The sequence below is a fragment of the Pseudophryne corroboree genome, chromosome 1 (genome assembly GCF_028390025.1).
Source record: "Pseudophryne corroboree isolate aPseCor3 chromosome 1, aPseCor3.hap2, whole genome shotgun sequence".
Lineage (NCBI taxonomy): Eukaryota > Metazoa > Chordata > Amphibia > Anura > Myobatrachidae > Pseudophryne > Pseudophryne corroboree.
The window spans coordinates 147,454,194-147,472,811 of NC_086444.1; the positions used below are offsets into that span (position 1 = coordinate 147,454,194).

General features: G+C 45.0%; 1 protein-coding gene and 1 non-coding gene across 2 annotated transcripts in view; one reads left to right on the forward strand and one right to left on the reverse strand.

Moving 5' to 3' along the window:
* The first annotated feature begins 13,557 nt into the window (after positions 1 to 13,557).
* TRNAD-GUC (transfer RNA aspartic acid (anticodon GUC)) lies at positions 13,558 to 13,629 on the forward strand. Its single transcript has one exon. It is a non-coding gene; the product is annotated as a tRNA-Asp (tRNA).
* A 4,642-nt stretch (positions 13,630 to 18,271) lies between these two features.
* THBS4 (thrombospondin 4) overlaps positions 18,272 to 18,618 on the reverse strand; it is a 121,399-nt gene continuing 121,052 nt past the window's right edge. Inside the window, exon 22 of the mRNA XM_063963469.1 lies at positions 18,272 to 18,485. Coding sequence (XP_063819539.1) covers positions 18,433 to 18,485 — 53 coding nt within the window. The 3' untranslated portion in view covers positions 18,272 to 18,432. The remainder of the gene's footprint in view (positions 18,486 to 18,618) is intronic.

The following is an 18,618-nucleotide window of genomic DNA, read 5'->3' on the forward strand; positions in this document are numbered from 1 at the left end:
TCTTTTAAAGGGGCAGTCGCTTACAAGACAAAACCATGCCTTGTAAGTGATTGCCCCATTAAAAAAACGTCCAAATTAGGCTGGCATCCCGCACAGCCCCCGAACTTTGGGCGTCATTACATCTCGCCACCTGACCAAACTCTTGTGTGTCTGATCCATAGTTCATTTTTAAAATGCATGTACTAAAACACTTTCCATAATTTCGCACAAGTGGCAGAAAGTTTATGGTTAATATTTCATTTTACCAATAATCGCCATATGGTATTTATGCAGAATAAAAGGAACATTTATAACAAAAAAAAAAAACCCTACCATAAAAAAGACCTACTTTATACAATAAGGGGGTATTCAATTAGTGCCGTTTTTTTCGACCAGTTGAAAAAATAATTGTACTTTTCACCCGTTTTAAGTCTAATTTACATTCGACCTATTCAATGCCCGTGCCGTTTTTTCGACAGGTCGAAAAATCCAGCACTGGCGAAAACCACGTGTATCGGCGAATTCGTGGGCATTTTCGCCCGTTTTTTGTCGCAATTTGTGCCCATGCCGATTCGACAAAAAAAAAAGTGAAACGGCATGGGCGAAAATGGATTAAAAAACGTGCGAAAATGTCCGCAATTGTGTCGAGTCAGTGCCGTTTTTTCAACCAGTCGAAAAACTGGCACTTAATTGAATAACCCTCTAAGAGTTTATCTTCCCATTAAGACCATCCACCATGTTTCTGTCACTTTATAGAATGGTTTCTCATTTAATAATCTTTTGAGCGGTAGTCTACAGAAATAAATGGAATAATCTAGGTTTGCTGTGGAACGATAAAACGAGAATGTCCGTCCTATCCTTGTGTATTTATCTTTTAGACTTGGCAGTTTTAATTTTTAAGTGTTTATTCGCTATTGTGTTTAGGGCTTTATGCCATCTGGTTTCTGTTACACAATAGTTTTCTTTTACCAATGTAAACTTTTGGCATTAATTACAAACATGGAAGATGTCATGCGTACAATGGAAATCTAAATATCCTGTTTACAAAGGATGCACCAAATTCTTATTTTAAAATACCTCATTATTTTAAGACCGCTTTTTTGAGTGCCATAGTAAATCCAAACCCTAAGTTGCATATAAAAATGATGCTGGAGGAGCCTGAAAACCTATAATTGTTGCACCCTGAATCTCACAAGAGAATAAGGATGATTACTAATTATTCAGTTAAATAACTATAAAAAAAAATCTATAAAAATAGAAACAGTTTTCGGCTGTATACTAGGATTTGGGATTTGCGCTTTATTCACTGTATTCTTTAGAAAGGGCTGATGATTCTTTGCGGATCAGAATGACATTGCTTGATCATTACAAACCTCAGTAGAAACTCAACAAGTGGTGCTGTAACACAGTGGGCCTGACTCCGAGGTGGAGGTTAGTGGTGTTGGTGCTGTGTCTTCAGTAGCAGCGGATCTGAGAAGTTACGTTAATGCAGCAGGAGTCGTTTTGTAAAAAGAATCCAACTGACGGCTGCAGATCTGCTGCATGTGTCCGAAGACGCAGCATCGGATCACCATCGGCAACATCGGGCGGGACATCAGACATCAGAGCAAGTATAAGGTTGCTCAGAATGCCAGCCACAATGAAGTTGCCGAGACCAGTGTGTCCAAAGACACAGTCACTGGCTTCAACTTTCTTAAACGCTCCTGCCTACAAATGGCAGCAGACTGGCAATTGACCTCTGCTGCCCCACTTTCTCTGTGTCCGACACAGAATCAGATCTGCACATGAGCAGTGCGGCTCCTGTGCAGATCTAAAAACATCGGTCAGTGGCGACCAAATCAGACTAAGTATCCTGCGTACATATATCTGTTCTCTGGAATGGTTACTGTTTAGCAAATAGACCCCTGGAAGATGTAAATAAAACTTGCTTCTGAGATAAGTTGCAGTGCTTGCAGCATACAAAAGGCCCAATCTGCTTCAGGCAACTGAAACAGCCCCTTTCTTATTGGCCTCGGGCCCCCTTTCTCAATGCTTGCCCCCCCCCCCTTCCTTTGTCATTGCTCATGGCCCCCCTTTCTCACTGCTTGCACAAGGATGTTAGAGACAATAAGTATACAATTACCCGTGGTCATTGACTGCAGGTAATTAGTGTGCCAGGGGCTATCCAATTATCCCCGATAAGCTGCCGCGAGGTGCGGTTTATCTGGATTTTGTTTCACCTGCCTCAGGCGAAAACGGTGCCGTTTCTCATGAAAGCACATGGATAGCCTGTAAAAAAAATATATATATATATATCTCTCTGTGAAACATTGGGAAAAAGTGAGAAAAATTGCAGTTTTTCTCACCCGATGTTTCACCACTGCTAATTGGATACCCCTTAATAGCATCAGTTTGTACTACTTTAGTCATCTATGGAGAAACCATTTAGTTTTGTAAATCATTTGTAGTCTTTTGTTATAGATGAGAATCATAAATTTTTTCCATTGTGGCCTGCTGTTACGCAGAATACTAAAAGTGCCCATGCATGGGAAGTTCTGGGTGCTTATCGTGAGCCAACATGGCTGAATGGCCTGATCCTACTGGCTACAAATAATGTGGTTAGATCGTCAAATGTAGATTGGGATCAATGGTCATTTTGGTCCTATCAATCCTGTAATATGCCAACATATAGAAACCTATGCCAAATAAATTGGTAGAAAATGACCTAACTGAAGAACCACTATTCATAACATATACATAGGCACCATGAGGCTGTGTACATGCAACATCTGCTTCGCTATCTGCTGTGATAAGGTTAGGCTGTGTTCAGCCTCTTGCTGGATTTACTGCAGACATAATATGGAAGATATTGTAGTCCCCACAGGGAGTGACGCTCAGAATGTAGAAATGAATATGATTCCCAGTAAATTACTCGAAGAACCATTTCCTTTCTGTTCAGGTCGATCCTACATTCTGAGTGTACTTCCCCATATAAATAATTTATAACCCTGTTTAATAGCGGACAGCGGAGCAGGGTCATGTCTACACAGCTTATAAATTCTAGGATACTTTATAAATACAGTTAAATCTTTTTTTTTATATATATTGATTTTTCTACAAATATTCTGTTTTTGGATTCCTATAATTTATTATATACCGAAGAGAATGAGAACATTGGGATCTAAGATATATATTTATAGTTTTTTTTTTTTTTTTTTTGTTTTTTTTTAGACCATTTCTTTTGAGACAATTCTTTCATGTGATATAAACTCCTTGGGGGGAATTTTCTGTGATGTTCCGCAGTGATGTTGCGGTTGCGCACATTACTGTTTATTGTGGTAAGAAATTAGCAAGATACATTGCCGCAGGGCGCCTTCATGACCATTCCAGAGGCACATTGCAAATTAACACCCCCTTAGGCTACTTTCCAGAATTAAGTATCTCAGGAAATTGTAAATCTCTGAAGGAAAGAGAAAAAAAAGTAAAATATATTAAAGGGTAATATACATTTTTGTTCTTAACTGAAGATGATCAAAGTTCTTAAGAAAAGATAAAAAGTGATGTTGACAGTAAAGTATCAACTAGAAGACAGTTATTTCTGTGAAACCTGTAAAAGCCAACAATGTTTTCCTTTATAAAAGTCTTTTTATAGCCTTTTTAAACATTGTATACTTAATAAAGTTGTGTTTTGGAAGTAACATTTGCTATGAGTGTCTAGTGTTTTGCATTTTGTTTCCATGTTGTCAAATGAATCCAACCTCTGACAGATTGTGTTGGCCAACTTGAAGCTTTAAGTGGGTACACACTTGAGCGATGGGCATTCGTTCCGACATCAGAACAAATGTCCTTCAGTAGTTTGCCTGTACACACTAAAACAATGAAAATGAAGGACTGAACGATCATGTACCTTCCTTTAATAGCATACTATAGGACGCTAGCGATATCGTCAGGTTTGATGTGTAGCACATGAAACCTGACACTGGGGGTGATTCACTAAGGATGTTCATCTACGACGGCAGGATGAGTAAGCCTGAGCTAACAGGCCAATACCTTTCTAGTTAGAATTTCAAATTGGGTCATCCAAATACCCTCATCAGGGCATGTTGGACATTATCTGCCACTTTGGATGTAGCGGATGAACCCTTCCATTATTCTGCAGTGTAGATATACTGTACATTGGGGGTCATTCCGAGTTGACTGCTCGCTGCCGATTTTCGCAGCGCAACGATCAGGTAAAAAAACGGCAAAACTGCGCATGCGTATGCACCGCAATGCGCAGGCGCGACGTATGGGTACAAAGAGGATTAGTGCTGGGCGATGGATTTAGCGAAGATTCCATTCGCACAGTCGAACGCAAGGTGATTGACAGAAAGAGGGCATTTATGGGTGTCAACGTTTTCTGGGAGTGTTTGGGAAAACAAAGGTGTGTCCAGGCGTTTGCAGGGCGGGTGTCTGACGTCAATTCCGGCACCAAAAAGACTGAAGTGATCGCAAGGGCTGAGTAAGTTCAGTGCTTCTCTGAAACTGCACAAAATGTTTTTACTGCGCTCGGCTGCGTTCGCACACTTGCAAAGCAAAAATACACTCCCCCGTGGGCGGTGACTGTGCGTTTGCACGGTTGCTAAAAGTAGCTAGCGAGCGATCAACTCAAAATGACCCTCATTGTCTGAATGACCAGATGTAAGCAGTTTGGACCTGTATGTATATACTCAGACTGTCTGTAGATCAATCTATTCCTGCCGTTGGTGTGTGGACACGGAAGCAATTTTTTGTTTTTGTATTTGTTTTTATTCTTTACACATAAAAAAATGTACATAAAAATCCTGCTGCTAGAAATAGACTAAAATACCAGCTATGCAATCCAAAAGTTTTATAGCTTTATATTTACAGCTATATTTAAATACTCCACTTTGTGTGAATGCAGCCCATTATGTCCAATACCAGACGGTCATGGCGAAGGCAGGTAAATGACGGCAGTTATATAAAAGTACGGAAGACATATTCTGGGTTCCTTCATTTTAAAATATATTTTAATGAATATTTGTTTTTGTGGTCTGTAAACATTAACATCTATATTTGGAAGAGCATTTTCCTATAGATTACACTTGTATTTTAGGGCAGGTAGTGTTTAGTGGTCTGTCCAGTACGTGTTGGATGAAAAGAAACGGACTGAATTACAATATAACCTTTCTTCTGACGTGAATGGCAGCCTCTAATCAGTCTGTGGTTTGAGCCTGTCTGCCTGGCTAAAGAGCATGTGCTACACACCAGCCTTCTAATTTTATGTTCCCGGGAGTAGCCGCACATGCAGTGGTCTATAGCAATTTCAGATCATCCTATAGGTTTGTGTTAAGTAAATCCAGGCTGAATGAGTTATGCAAACTTGGCTTCTGAATTATATAGATATACGTATAATAAAATGTTAAAAATATATCTTCAGGTGGCCTGTCCATGTGTTTGGATCAATGACTGATTAAAACTAAAAATATTTGTTCTGAGACCATAGTAAATACCATTTGGATTTTGTGTCTGCTCCATTTGCATAAATAACAGACCACCCTCCAATCCTGTGCGGGTAGCAGGAAAGACCTTTTCAATCTAATCAATCAAATAAAGACTTAATAATGCCACTGTATAAGTCATTGGTAAGTCCTCATCTAGAATACTGTGTTAAGTTCTGGAGGCCATATCTTCAGAATATATTAATACATTAGAGACTGTACAAAGAAGGGCAACTAAAATGGTGCATGGCCCACATTATGAAGCTTACCTGGGAAAACGAAAAGATCTTAACATGTATAGTTTGGAGCCGAGGAAGGGGGGGGAGAAGCATGATAGAAACTTCAAATATATCAAGGGTTTTAACAAGGTGCAGGAGGGAGACATTTTTCAAAGGAAGAGAAGTATTAGAACACGAGGGCATGTACTGAAACTGGAGATACAGGGGAAATCTAAGGAAGAATTGCTTCATAGAAAGGGTGGTGGACAAGTGGAATAGCCTCCCAGCAGAGGCTGAAACAGAGCAATTTAAACATGCATGGTATAGATATAAGGATCAAATAGGGTTTGAGGCAACAATATGGTTAAAAAATAAGATTTTAATTACCTACCGGTAAATCCTTTTCTCGTAGTCCGTAGAGGATACTGGGGTCCACATTAGTACCATGGGGTATAGACTGGTCCACTAGGAGCCATGGGCACTTAAATTAATAGTGTGGCCTGGCTCATCCCTCTATGCCCCTCCTATCATACTCTAGTCTAGAAACTGTGCCCTAGGAGACGGACATACTTTGAGAGAAGGATATACAAAGACAGTGGTGAGATTAGAACCAGCACACACCAAGAAAACAAGAGGAAAGCCATGCTAACCAAACTTGAACCAGGAACAGCAACATTCGTCTGTAGCCAAAGGACAGAATTTCGCCTCTGTGGTGGCTCCAGACTTCTCACCTGATCGAGGGCTGCAGGTTCAGGATTCAAAATTGGATTCTACTAACTACAGATGATAGCCTCGTCACCCAGGGGGAACAGTTCCAAGGAAAATTGCAAAAAGGTCGTTCAGACAAATTGGTTAAATCAAATGGATGTAACCAATTTGTCTGATTGACCATTTTTGTCTGTGTTCCAGTGTTTGGGAGCAAATGGTAATTGTCATTTGCTCTCATCCATTACCAGATTTTCATTCCATCCAGCCAGATTGGACAGATAAATCTTTAGGTGTATGTGTCTTGCATCAGCAGAGAGTGAGGTTAATAGACAAATTCTCTCATGTAAACCAAAGTACTGAATAACTAATAAACATTTAGAACAGGCATTCCCAACCTCGCTCCTCAAGGCACACTGATAACCCTTTTCAGACATACGACCCGGGAATTTCCCTGCTCAGTCCCGGGTTTTTCATCTCTGAAAAATCCCGGGTTTTTGCTGGAGACCCCTTTCACACTTAGGGGGATATTCAATTACCCGCAGCGACTGCAGGTGTAAAAGTATCGCTGAGGGGGCTATCTAATTAGCCCCGATAAGCCGGCGCATGCTATGGCTTAACAGGGATTTGTTTCACCTGCCTCCGGCAGGCGAAGCAAAATCCCTGATAACAGCCCCGTTGGCTGTTTCTACCGAAAGCACATAGGTTTCGCTGAACCTGTGTGTTTTCGGGTGAAAAAATAGGCTTTTAATTACCTACTGGTAATCCTTTTCTCGTAGTCCGTAGAGGACACTGGGGTCCACATTAGTACCATGGGTATAGACGGGTCCACTAGTAGCCATGGGCACTTTAAAAAATTGATAGTGTGGGCTGGCTCCTCCCTCTATGCCTCTCCTACCAGACTCAGTCTAGGAAACTGTGCCCGAGGAGACAGACATACTTTGAGAGGAGGATATAAAAGGATAGGGGTGAGATTCCGAACCAGCGCACACAAACTAGAGGAAAGCCAAGCTAACCCAACTTTAAACCAGGAACAGCAACCGCTGAACCAACAATACTTAACCAAGTAACAGTGCAGGAAGAAACAAAGCACTGGGCGGGCGCCCAGTATCCTCTACGGACTATGAGAAAAGGATTTACCGGTAGGTAATTAAAATCCTATTTTCTCTTACGTCTTAGAGGATACTGGGGTCCACATTAGTACCATGGGGATGTACCAAAGCTCCCAAACCGGGTGGGAGAGTGCTGAGGTCCCTGCAGAACAGATTGACCAAACTGAAGTTCCTCAGAGGCCAAAGTATCGAACTTGTAGAACTTGGCAAACGTGTTCGAACCTGACCAAGTAGATGTTCGGCAGAGCGGTAAAGCCGAGACACCCCGGGCAGCCACCCAGGAAGAACCCACCGACCTAGTAGAGTGGGCCTATACAGATTTTGGACACTGCAAACCTGCAGCGGAATAAGCATGCTGGATAGTAAGCCTGATCCAGCGTGCAATAGTCTGCTTTGCAGCCGGACACCTAATTTTATTGGGATTGTAGAGAACAAACAGCGAGTCCGATTTTCTGTGACGAGCTGTCCGCTTCACATAGATCTTCAAAGGCCTCACAACATCCAAGGACTTTGCAGTAGAGGTGTCGATAACCACCGGAACCTCAATAGGTTGGTTGATATGAAACGCAGACACCACCTTCGGAAGAAATTGCTGACGAGTTCTGAGTTCAGCGCTATCTTCATGAAAAATCAAATAGGGGCTTTTGTGAGACAACGCCCCCAGCTCCGACACACGTCTCGCAGAATCCAAGGCCAATAGTGTGATGGCCTTCCACGTAAGAAACTTGACGTCAACGTCCTGTAAAGGCCCAAACCAATCTGATCGCAGGAACTGCAACACCACGTTGAGATCCCAAGGTGCCGTAGGAGTCGCAAAGGGCGGTTGGATGTGCAGAACCCCCCTCAAAAATGACTGAACCTCAGGGAGAGACGCCAATTGTTTCTGGAAGAAAATGGATAAGGCCGAAATCTGGACTTTTATGGAGCCCAAACGTAGGCCCACATCCACACCTGACTGCTCAATTCCATACCTGAGCTCTCTGGCACCTTCTCTTCATTTGATCCCACCAGAGCCGGCCATAGGCATAGGCAAACTAGGCAATTGCCTAGGGCATTTGATATGCCTAGGGGCATCAGCAGCTTCTGCTGATTAAAATGATATGCAGCATGCCTATGTTCTGTGTGTAGCATTTCATATGCAGATACAGCCACAGTCTCACACAGTATATAGGCATGCTGCATATCATTTTAATCAGCAGAAGCTGCTTGTGCATCCTAGCCAAATAGCGATGCAGATAAGATGCACTTTCATAAAAAAGATGTGCCCAGCGTTAGCATTGAGGCAATATTTATGAGGACACATCTGTATCCAAGCAGAGACAGAGGTCACAGTGTGAGTGCTGTGTGCATGTGAGTGGGTTGGTTGTGCAGTAGTGTTCGGAATATGTGTAAGGAGCATTATGTGTGTCATGTAAAAATGCATTAATAATGTGCAACATATGTGTAAGGGGCACTATGTATGTCATTATGTGTATAAGGGCATTACTAATGTGTGGCATATGTGTAAGGGACATTATGTGTAAAAGGGCATTAATAAAGGTTGTCATAATGTGTAAGGCGCATTATGTTTATAAGGACATTAATAAGGTGTCTCATGTGTAAGAGGCATTACTGTGAGGAATGTGTATAAATGCATTACTAATGTGTGGCATTATGTATATAAGATGCTCTACTCTGTGGCGTTGCGTATAGAAAGGGCACTACTGTGTCATCTAATGTGAATAAAGAGCAATAGGGTGTGGTGTAATGTGAATAAGGAGCAATTCAGTGTGATGTAATGTGAATAAGGGGCTCTACTGCGAGGAGTAACGTTTAAAAAGTAAAGTGATACTACTGTGGGATGTAATATGAATTATGGACTCTATTGCATGATCATATGTGAATAAATTGCATTACTGTGTGGCGTAATTGGAATTGGGGTTATTTTGTGGCCATGCCCCTTGCCAGCAAAAATACACCCCTTTTTGGGCTGTGCGCCAAATGTGCGAACTGTTCCTATTTAAAATATAGGGGGTACAAGGTCAGAAGCGGAACCAGCGGTGGTGCTAGGGGGCACCAGCCAAAATCTTGCCTAGGGCATCATATTGGTTAGGGCCTGCTCTGGATCCCACAAATAAAGATGAAGTATCAACACTCTTCTTATCCTCCTACTCTACTGCTGTTCCTCTTGATCCCATACCCTCACAAATAAGTCAATGTCTGACTTCTGTGCTCCTCCCAACCTTAACTAAAATATGTAATCTCTCTCTCACTACTGGTATCTTTAATTCATTGTTAAAACATGCAGTAATTACTCCCATTCTGAAAAAACAAAACAAAATTTTGACCCTAAAGGTCCATATGCACTAAGCGTTTCGCTCCAGCTGCGATATCACCTAGTTTTTCCGCTCCCAGGCCGCCGACAGTGTGTGCATATGCATTGTGGATCATCCTCTCCTCCTCCATACCTTCCAGACCATTTGCCTCTCCAGCATTGTCCTTGCCTGGTTCACCTTTTACCTCACTAACCGCTCCTTCTCTGTGTCTGCCTCCGGCTCCACTTCACCCCCTTCCGTCCTCCCCATCGATGTCCCACAAGGCTCTGTCCTTGGCCCCCATCTCTTCTTCCTGCACACCTCTTCCCTGGGTGAACTCATAAGCTCCTTTGGCTTTCAATACCACCTCTGTGCTGACGATAAACACTATACCAATCCTCTCCCCCTCAGTCCTCTCTCGGGTATCTAGCTGCCTCTCTACCATCTCCTCTGGATGTCTGAGCGTTCCCTGAAGCTCAACATGGACAAAACCGAACTCCTCATCTTTTCCCATCCAGGGTCTTCACCGCCCCCCCCCCCCCCCCCTTCCACCCAATATCTCTATCACTGTTGAAACACCATCATCTTCCCTGTTCTCTAACTCCACTGCTTGGGCGTCTCTCTCTTGACTACTCCCTCTCCTTCACCTCCCATGTTAAATCTCTGGCTCAGTCCTGTCGGTTCCAGGCAGGGGCGGATCCAGAAGAAAATGAAAGGGGGGGCACCATGATAGGGGAACGGTAACATTTATATTTACATGCACCTAAGGCATGTGTGCTCCCAGATAGGGGGTGTGGTATCACAGGGGGCGTGGCCTCACAGAATACGCCATCAGGTAATGATTGGCTGTAGGAGCGCATCCTGGCTTATTGCCAATGTTTCACCCTGATGAAAAGGCCGATTGGGCCTTGAAATGTTGGTCACCTGTTCCATTAGTTATGGGAGCCTGGAAGGCACCCCAGCACAATATAATTATTAAAGTTTTTAGTTGGTGGTGGCAGGTGCAGCATACCTTGGTTTGGGCACTGCAGTGAGACTCAGACTGCAGGACACGAACTGCCCATCTTTGATTAGCAGAAGCAGCCAGCTGGATCTCCAACAAGCAGCATAAGACATCTGCAGGACAGCCCTGTCACAATCACACGGGCCGCCTTCTCAAAGCTGAGGCTGAGTGTGACTGTACCTAGCATGGTGGTAAAGGAAGTGGAGGAAGCGCTGGGATTATTGTGCGGTGCAGTGAGGGCTAATGAAGCCGCCTGCGCCGTCATAAGTAACAGTCTTACTCGATGCTGGCATTTGAACCCCGCGCCTGGGCTGGACTCTGGCCGGCTGGCAGTGGGGGAGGTAGGTTGCGGTGTGAGCAGGGGTAGGCTGGAGCTGCAGCTCCAGCCTCCCAATTGGTTACCACACGGACTTGCTGTTAGAGCCGCGGTGAGTCCTAGTGCCTGCCGACTCTTTTATCAAATCTGACTGACGGAAATAGCAGTAGTGCTGCTGCTGTTCTCCTTTTGAAAAATAAAATGAAGTCAGAAATGACAGGGAGGGCACGGGCCTCCCATGCGCGAATCCAAGATTTTACTTGCGCTGCCCCACTTCACTGAAACAAGCTCCCTTGCACTTTTAGGCTCCTACGACCTTGCAAAGCTTCAAATGGACACTAAAAACCCACCTGTTCATCAAAGCGTACCCTACCGCATAACCTAGTCTCGAGGCCACACTTCCAACCCACTGCCTCATGCCTTGGCCACCTATGACTTGCTTACTTCCTACCATCAGGCCACCTTCCACTTGCTTGCACCTCATGTCACCTGTCTGTCTCCCCTCACCACCTAGATTGTGAGTTCCTTGTAGCAGGGCCCTCTTCCCTCCTGTTCTCACAGCCCTCTTCTCTCACTTCAATTAAAGCTCTCTCCTACATAGCAAATGTCTATAGCTGCATCTCCTCTCGCTTGTTACTGCTTCTCTTCCAGTGGCTGCCTGCCCCTAGTAGTATGCCGACTACTCCTTTGCTTCCTTATATCTCGGCTGTATTGTGTACTGAGAATTGTGGTGCTAATTGTTACCTGTGCTCTGTTCTAGTTTTTCTGTTACTGCAATGTTATGTTACGTGTATCCTGTATTGTTCTAATGACTGCCATATGTACGGCGCTGCGAAACACTTGTGGCGCCTTATAAATAAAATGTAGTAATAATAATATTGCTAGCGATATCGCACAGTGACGTCATGCCGGGCCGGCCTGAACATACAGCATCTGGCGTTATCATCAGATTGAGCCGCATGTACAGATGACGGGGGGGATCGTTAACAAAACGCGGGAGAGTGCATCAGCAGTCGTCAGCAGCATACACACTGGGCCGCTGAAGTTTAGCAAGTTTATAGGACTTCTATCTGTATAATTAAGTTATAGCTATGAAAATTTATACATAAAAAGCATGTCCTCCAAGGGGATCTGTCAGACACTTCTAGAATAGTGATTCAGACTTTGGCATCCCCTGAGAAAAGGAATATCTATCTATCTTATCTCTCTATGTTATCCATCTATCAGCCTTTTCTGAATGGCAAACATAATTACAACATTGCACTGTTGGGTAGTGATTTGTGATGGACGAGGTCTTGTTGAGTACATTATACTTCTGACGAGAGTCCTGTTTAAAACCTATTTTCTATTCTAAAGCACAGTATTATTAGCTAACTAACCGAAAAAGCTGCAATATACTGTAGGAACAAAAGTGCAGGTGCACCATACACCAGTAAAATTATAACAACCCTCATATTTGAGGTTCTTGGCATACATTGGCTAATATATCATCCTGCCAACCTTCTTCACGGTGACCTCATCGGACAGGTCCCTAACATAGGGATTCGAACAGAGCACCCCTTAACCACCACAGAGCATCACACAAATGAGGGATAGAAGCGAGGAATCAGTGTTAGGCAAGTGAATGAAGCTGCTGGGTGTTGGCAAGAGGACAACAGTAAGATTTCAGAGTGTTAGAAAGCAAGGTCAGCTGATCAGTGTTACAAGTGTAAAAGATGTGCGAAAAGTGCTACATACATAAAAACAAACACAGGGTGATATAGGTGTTATAAATAAATGTAAGGTGGTGATGCCCCAAAGTGGCCCAGCCAGCGCAATCCAAGTCCCAGCAAGGTAACACATCCCATCATAAGAAGCCAGGGTGTGCAGTCCAGGCCCCCTCTTAACAGAAAAAGCTATCAGCTGCCTGAAGACATTAGTGAGAAAGATCATATTGTAAACTCAGATTTAAACTGTATATTGGATAGTGTTAGACCATGATACATGCATGGATTAAAGCTCAATCCAGTGCTGGATTTATCATTTGGCGCTTATCTATGGGCTCTGCTATCTGGGGGTGGCACAGAAGTCCCCCCGCATCAGAGCCTTTCAGTGCCCGAGTGCATCCTTGTTTATTTGGACACAGAATAAGGATTACATTCCCATGATGCAGGCAGTTCAGGAGCACGGGAAAGGTGCTTCTTATCCTGCAAATAGCAAAAGAAATAGGTAGCTAGAGGGGGGACGGAGTCTCGCCAGAATCCAGTGGAGGAGAGTGGGCGCCCAATAATATTATGTCTATGGCTGCCAGTGCCACCGGCACGGCCCGCTCGCCCCATGCGACAGGGATTCCGCCGGCGCTACCTGCGGCGCTCTCCCTGTCTCCCCGGCTGCTGTTCTCGAGACCTCACCCTGACATGTTTTTGGGTGTATTTTCAGCTCCAATTTTGCCTGCAGATGCACCAAGTTAGTCCTCGTTAATATAGTGGTGAGTATCCCCGCCTGTCACGCGGGAGACCGGGGTTCGATTCCCCGACGGGGAGAACATTGCAAGTTTTTATCAGGTTCAGAGATTCGTTGCTCAAGGTTATGGAGAATCAAAGTCCGAATCCAATTGTAGCGTGAAAAATATACCACTTGATTTTGAGAGCATAAGAAAGAACCAGAAACACCAATTGCATAGCGTCATTTTTAGTTTGGGTATCACCCCTTGCTTTTATCTAGCATGGCATGTACTGTTTTTGTGCATTACAATATTTGCATATCATCCTCTTACAATTGGCTCATGCTGTAACACAGGAGACAGCTATGTAGTGGACAAGTCTCTTGTGAGCTAAACCTGATTATGACATCACATCAATGAAGCAAAGCTGAAACTATTGTATGCCTACAGAGTATAGACTGAGAGAGAAGTGTCTTTTCCTATGGATTGCAGGCTAAAATGGACTTGCATCACCTACTTTCAAAGGGAGTAACTGTATAGTAAGTGAGATAGTTAGACCGATATCATGTAAGCTTCCTGGCCATGACCGACCAGTAGAGGATAACAGAAAAAGGTTTTTAATTGAAATGACTATCTTTTTTGCAAAGTGGTATTGTAGTCTTTGTTTCAGCTGAGACAAAAATAAATCTTTTTATCTGCTTCTTATTTAGGGTTTTATGTTAGCTTGATAACATGTAGCACATAATCTCTGTGGCCAATGACACAGACGCATCTCGACCTGTGCCTGTCACACCGGACAGGCAGCGGCAGCCAGGAGCCTCCCCTCCTCCCTGCACATTGTACAGTGCGCGATCGCGACCTCGGAGGTGCGCGGTGAGCTGGGTTAAACAGGTGAGCAGGCTTGACAGTTTTTAAAGATGTTTATAGTTTTCTGTCGGGAGAGGTGAGGGGGGTGCGGGACAGTGTGTGTGTTAACTGTGAGTGTGTTAATTGTGTGTGTGTGTGTGTGTGTGTGTGTGTGGGACAGTGTTGAGTGTGTGTTAATTGTGTGAGTGTGTAAATTGTGTGTGGGACAGTGTGAGTGTGTGTTAATTGTGTGTGGGACAGTGTGCGTGTGTGTGTGTGTGGGACAGTGTGTGTTAATTGTCCCGGCGGTGATTGGCGTCTGCAATGTGCGCCCCCCCCCCCGTCCTCCGCCACTGACAGGAGCGGTGTTGTGCGGCTCTCCCCCTGATCCGCCGGCTCCGTCCTCCCGCTGACAGGAGCGGCGGTGTGCGGCTCTCCCCCTCCTCTGCCGGCTCCATCCTCCCGGCGTGGCCCTGCAGTGTGTGCGGCTCTCCCCAGCAGCAGGTTAGTCTCTCTTCCCCCCCCCCCCCCCTCTCTCTCTCTCTTTCTCTCTCTCTCCTCCTGTGGATTGAAGTTTGTAAGTATAATTTTCATTTTTACAGGTGCCCCTATTGGATTCTGCTGGACAAGTGGACGTGACCGGCGTGGGATGTAGGTAAGTAATCTGGCTCTCATTTTTACAGGTACCCCTATTGGATTCTACTGGACAAGTGTACGTGACCGGCGTGGGATGTAGGTAAGTATATGTGAGTGTGTCAGTGTGTTTTAATAAATTTTTACTGTCACGGTGTGTGAGTTGTGTTTTTACCTGGGTATTTTTTCTGTTGTAGAACTACAGGTACCAGCGGGCCCGTTATTTCCCCGCATGCTGGTACTTGAGGTTCTCCAAGTACCAGCAAGCGGGGAGGCTTGCTGGGCCTTGTAGTTCCACAACAAAAAACAATATTTTTTTTTAATTACATGGCTATCAGCCTCCCATCCACCGCCTACGGATGTGGGGGGACAGCCTCGGGCTTCACCCCTGGCACTTGGGTGCCTGGAGGGGGGGTGACCCCTTGATTTAAGGGGACCCCACTCCTCCAGGGTACCCCGGCCAGTGGTGACTAGTTGGGGGGGTAATGCCACGTCCGCAGGGACCTACATAAATGTGTCCCCCGGCTGTGGCATTATGTCCCTGGCTAGTGGAGCCGGTGCTGGTTTTAAAAATACGGGGGACCCCTACATCTTTTGTCCCCCGTATTTTTGGAACCAGGACCGGGCTAAGAGCCCGGTGCTGGTTGTCTAAATACGGGGAACCCCTGTCCAATTTTTTCCCAGTGTTTAAACAACCAGGACCGGCTCAAAGAGCCCGAGGCTGGTTATACTTAGGAGGGGGAACTCACGCATTTTTTTTTTTTTTACATTTTTTAACCCATTCAGACCCTTCTCCATTAAGATAATGGAAGTCCTGGACAGCAAAATTGCATTCATGTCCTCCTCCCACTCCCTTCTCAGTCCCAAACACTAATTATTATTTTTTTCTATAAAAATGTACAATATATCACAAGTATGATGAGCAGGCAGGCAGCGGGAATTGGCGGCATCGGACTGAGATGCAAATTAGTGGCAGCGGGCATCGGCTCAGAGGCAGTGGCGGTAGGGGTCATTGGCAGGATTCGGCGGACATTATGGCTGTAGTGCCTCACCAGCCACTGACCTCACCGTATGCCACTGGTGTGTGGGACAGTGTGCGTGTGTGTTAATTGTGTGTGTGTGTGTGTGTGTGTGTGTGTGTGTGTGTGGGACAGTGTGAGTGTGTGTAAATTTTTGCAGTCCAGTGTGTGTGGGGGAGGGGAAAGTATGAAAATGTGTGTGTAGTCTAAGTGTGTGTGTGTGGGGTTTGGGGGTGGCCAGTCTGTGTGTGTGTAATCTACAGCGTGTGTGTGTAAGTAAGGGGATGGGGCAGTCTGTGTGTGTGTGGGCGGGATGTACTAATGGCCATTTACCGAAGAGGGATATGTATTAAACCACGGGCACTGAGATGCCCTTCTCACTCACCATCCAGCTGGGTGGGCAAGCCGGGCAGGTGGAAAGTCAGCAGCAGTTGCAGCATGCCGGATATCAGCAGCCGAGGGTGCGGACTGTAAGGCACGTGCGGAGCCCAAAGCCGGAGATCGGCAGCATGTTGACCGGCAACAAGCGGCTTCTGCTTCCGCGTTCAACATGCTGCCGATCTCCGGCTTTGGGCTATGCAGGGTTCGGGGGATGGGTGTCCTCTGCCGGTGTACTGCAGCTCCGGGGGTGCAGGATCCGGAGGCTTTCAGCACTGTTGAATATCCAGCTGCCTCAAATATGTACAGCCCGCACCCTCGGCTGCTGATATCCGGCATGCTGCTGGCTGTCCCCCGCCCGGCTCGGCCACACAGCTGTATGGTGAGAAGGGCATCTCAGTTCCCGAGGTTTAACACATATGCCTCAGTAAATGGCCTCTGCGGTAAACGATACTAATGCTTACCGTGGCAGTAACAGCGGGGAGGACGGCGCACATCGGGATCCTGCAGCAGGAGAGAAGAACCCCTTCGGAACGCAGCAGGCCACACTGAAAAGGGTGCATCCCCGGTGCGGTGCTCTGCATCCTGGGTGGCGCTGAAGATGTGGAGTGTCGGAGGTGGCAGAAGCGCCGCAGCTTGGGGTGAGAAACCGCCGCAGCCCTTCCGATGCTAAACTCTGCAATTAGTCTATTAAGGGGTTAGGCTCCCCTCACCACAGTGCCCCGCAGGATTAGTTAATTAAGGGGGTAGGATCCCCTCACTCTATAATGTGAATTTTGGCTCATACCATGTGCTGTAACGTGAATTTTGGCTCATACCGTGTGCTATAATGTGAATTTCGGCTCATACCGTGTGGGGTAATGTGAATTTTCGGCTCATACCATGTGGGGTAATGTGAATTTCGGCTCATACCATGTGGGGTAATGTGAATTTCGGCTCATACCGTGTGGGGTAATGTGAATTTCGGCTCATACCGTGTGGGGTAATGTGAATTTCGGCTCATACCGTGTGCTGTAATGTGAATTTCGGCTCATACCGTGTGCTATAATGTGAATTTCGGCTCATGCCATGTGGGGTAATGTGAATTTCGACTCATACCGTGTGCTATAATGTGAAAGGGGCACCAGTACTAGATAGTATAAGGGGTCCTACTACACGGAAGGACACGCCCCTTTTGAGTGACCACGCCCCTTTTCCAGAGCGCGCCGAAGGCGCGCGCATAGTTGCTATCTACACTCTTTCATTCCGCCTTCAAAAATTCAACCTCGACCACTGCACCTACATCTATACATACACACCCTGACATCTTTATATACAGTGACACCGGTGGCGTCTGCACATACTTTCCTTTTTTTTATTTTATTTATTATTCATATTTTTTATTTGTATTTTTTTTTTGGGGGGGGGGATGTGGGGGGGGTCCATTATTGATCTTGCCCTGGGCTCCAAAAACCCTAGCTACGCCTCTGATGGCTGCCCCTAGATTAATGTCTAGGGTCGAAATCTGTTGTGGGTTCAGGATTAGGATTTTAGGCTGAAAGGTTTTTCCATTAGATTTGAGGTCAAACTTTTTTGTCTTTCTGGGAAACCTTGGAAGTGACATAGAAGCTGTTTTATGCCAAACACCTTTCCTAAGGTCTGAGCTAAGAGGTTCTCTAAATCAGTCCTCAATGCACCAAAACAGTCCAGGTATTTAAGGATATCCATGCTCAAGTTTTATTATACCGTCTGTGCACAAGCATGGATATCTTTAAAACCCGGACTGCTAGGATGCCTACAGGAAAGTGTTTGGGAAACCCTGCTGTATGATATTCACCATCCTTCATTGTACCTCTGGGACACCCAATAGGAACAAATAATACAAAGTCATTTTAAACTTTTCTTTATTGTACCTGTTTTATGTCACATACATTCATGTACAGTAGGTATAAAAAAACTTTGTTACATCAGATTTTCTTTCCTTATCAACAAATAAAAACGTGATTACAGCAAAACAAAAAAATAAACTTCTTTGGCTCTGTGTTACTTTAAGATGTGAACTGCTGAGCTTGGAAAGCTTGGAAGTCCTCTGGGATTGTATCTGGAAATGAAAGAAAACCTATTATCTGAGTGATGATCACCGGCTGGCCAATGAGAGGGGAAATTACGACAATTCATTTTCTGAAAGTTTATACGGTGAAAGGAATAGTAAATAGTTCTAAATATAGCACAAT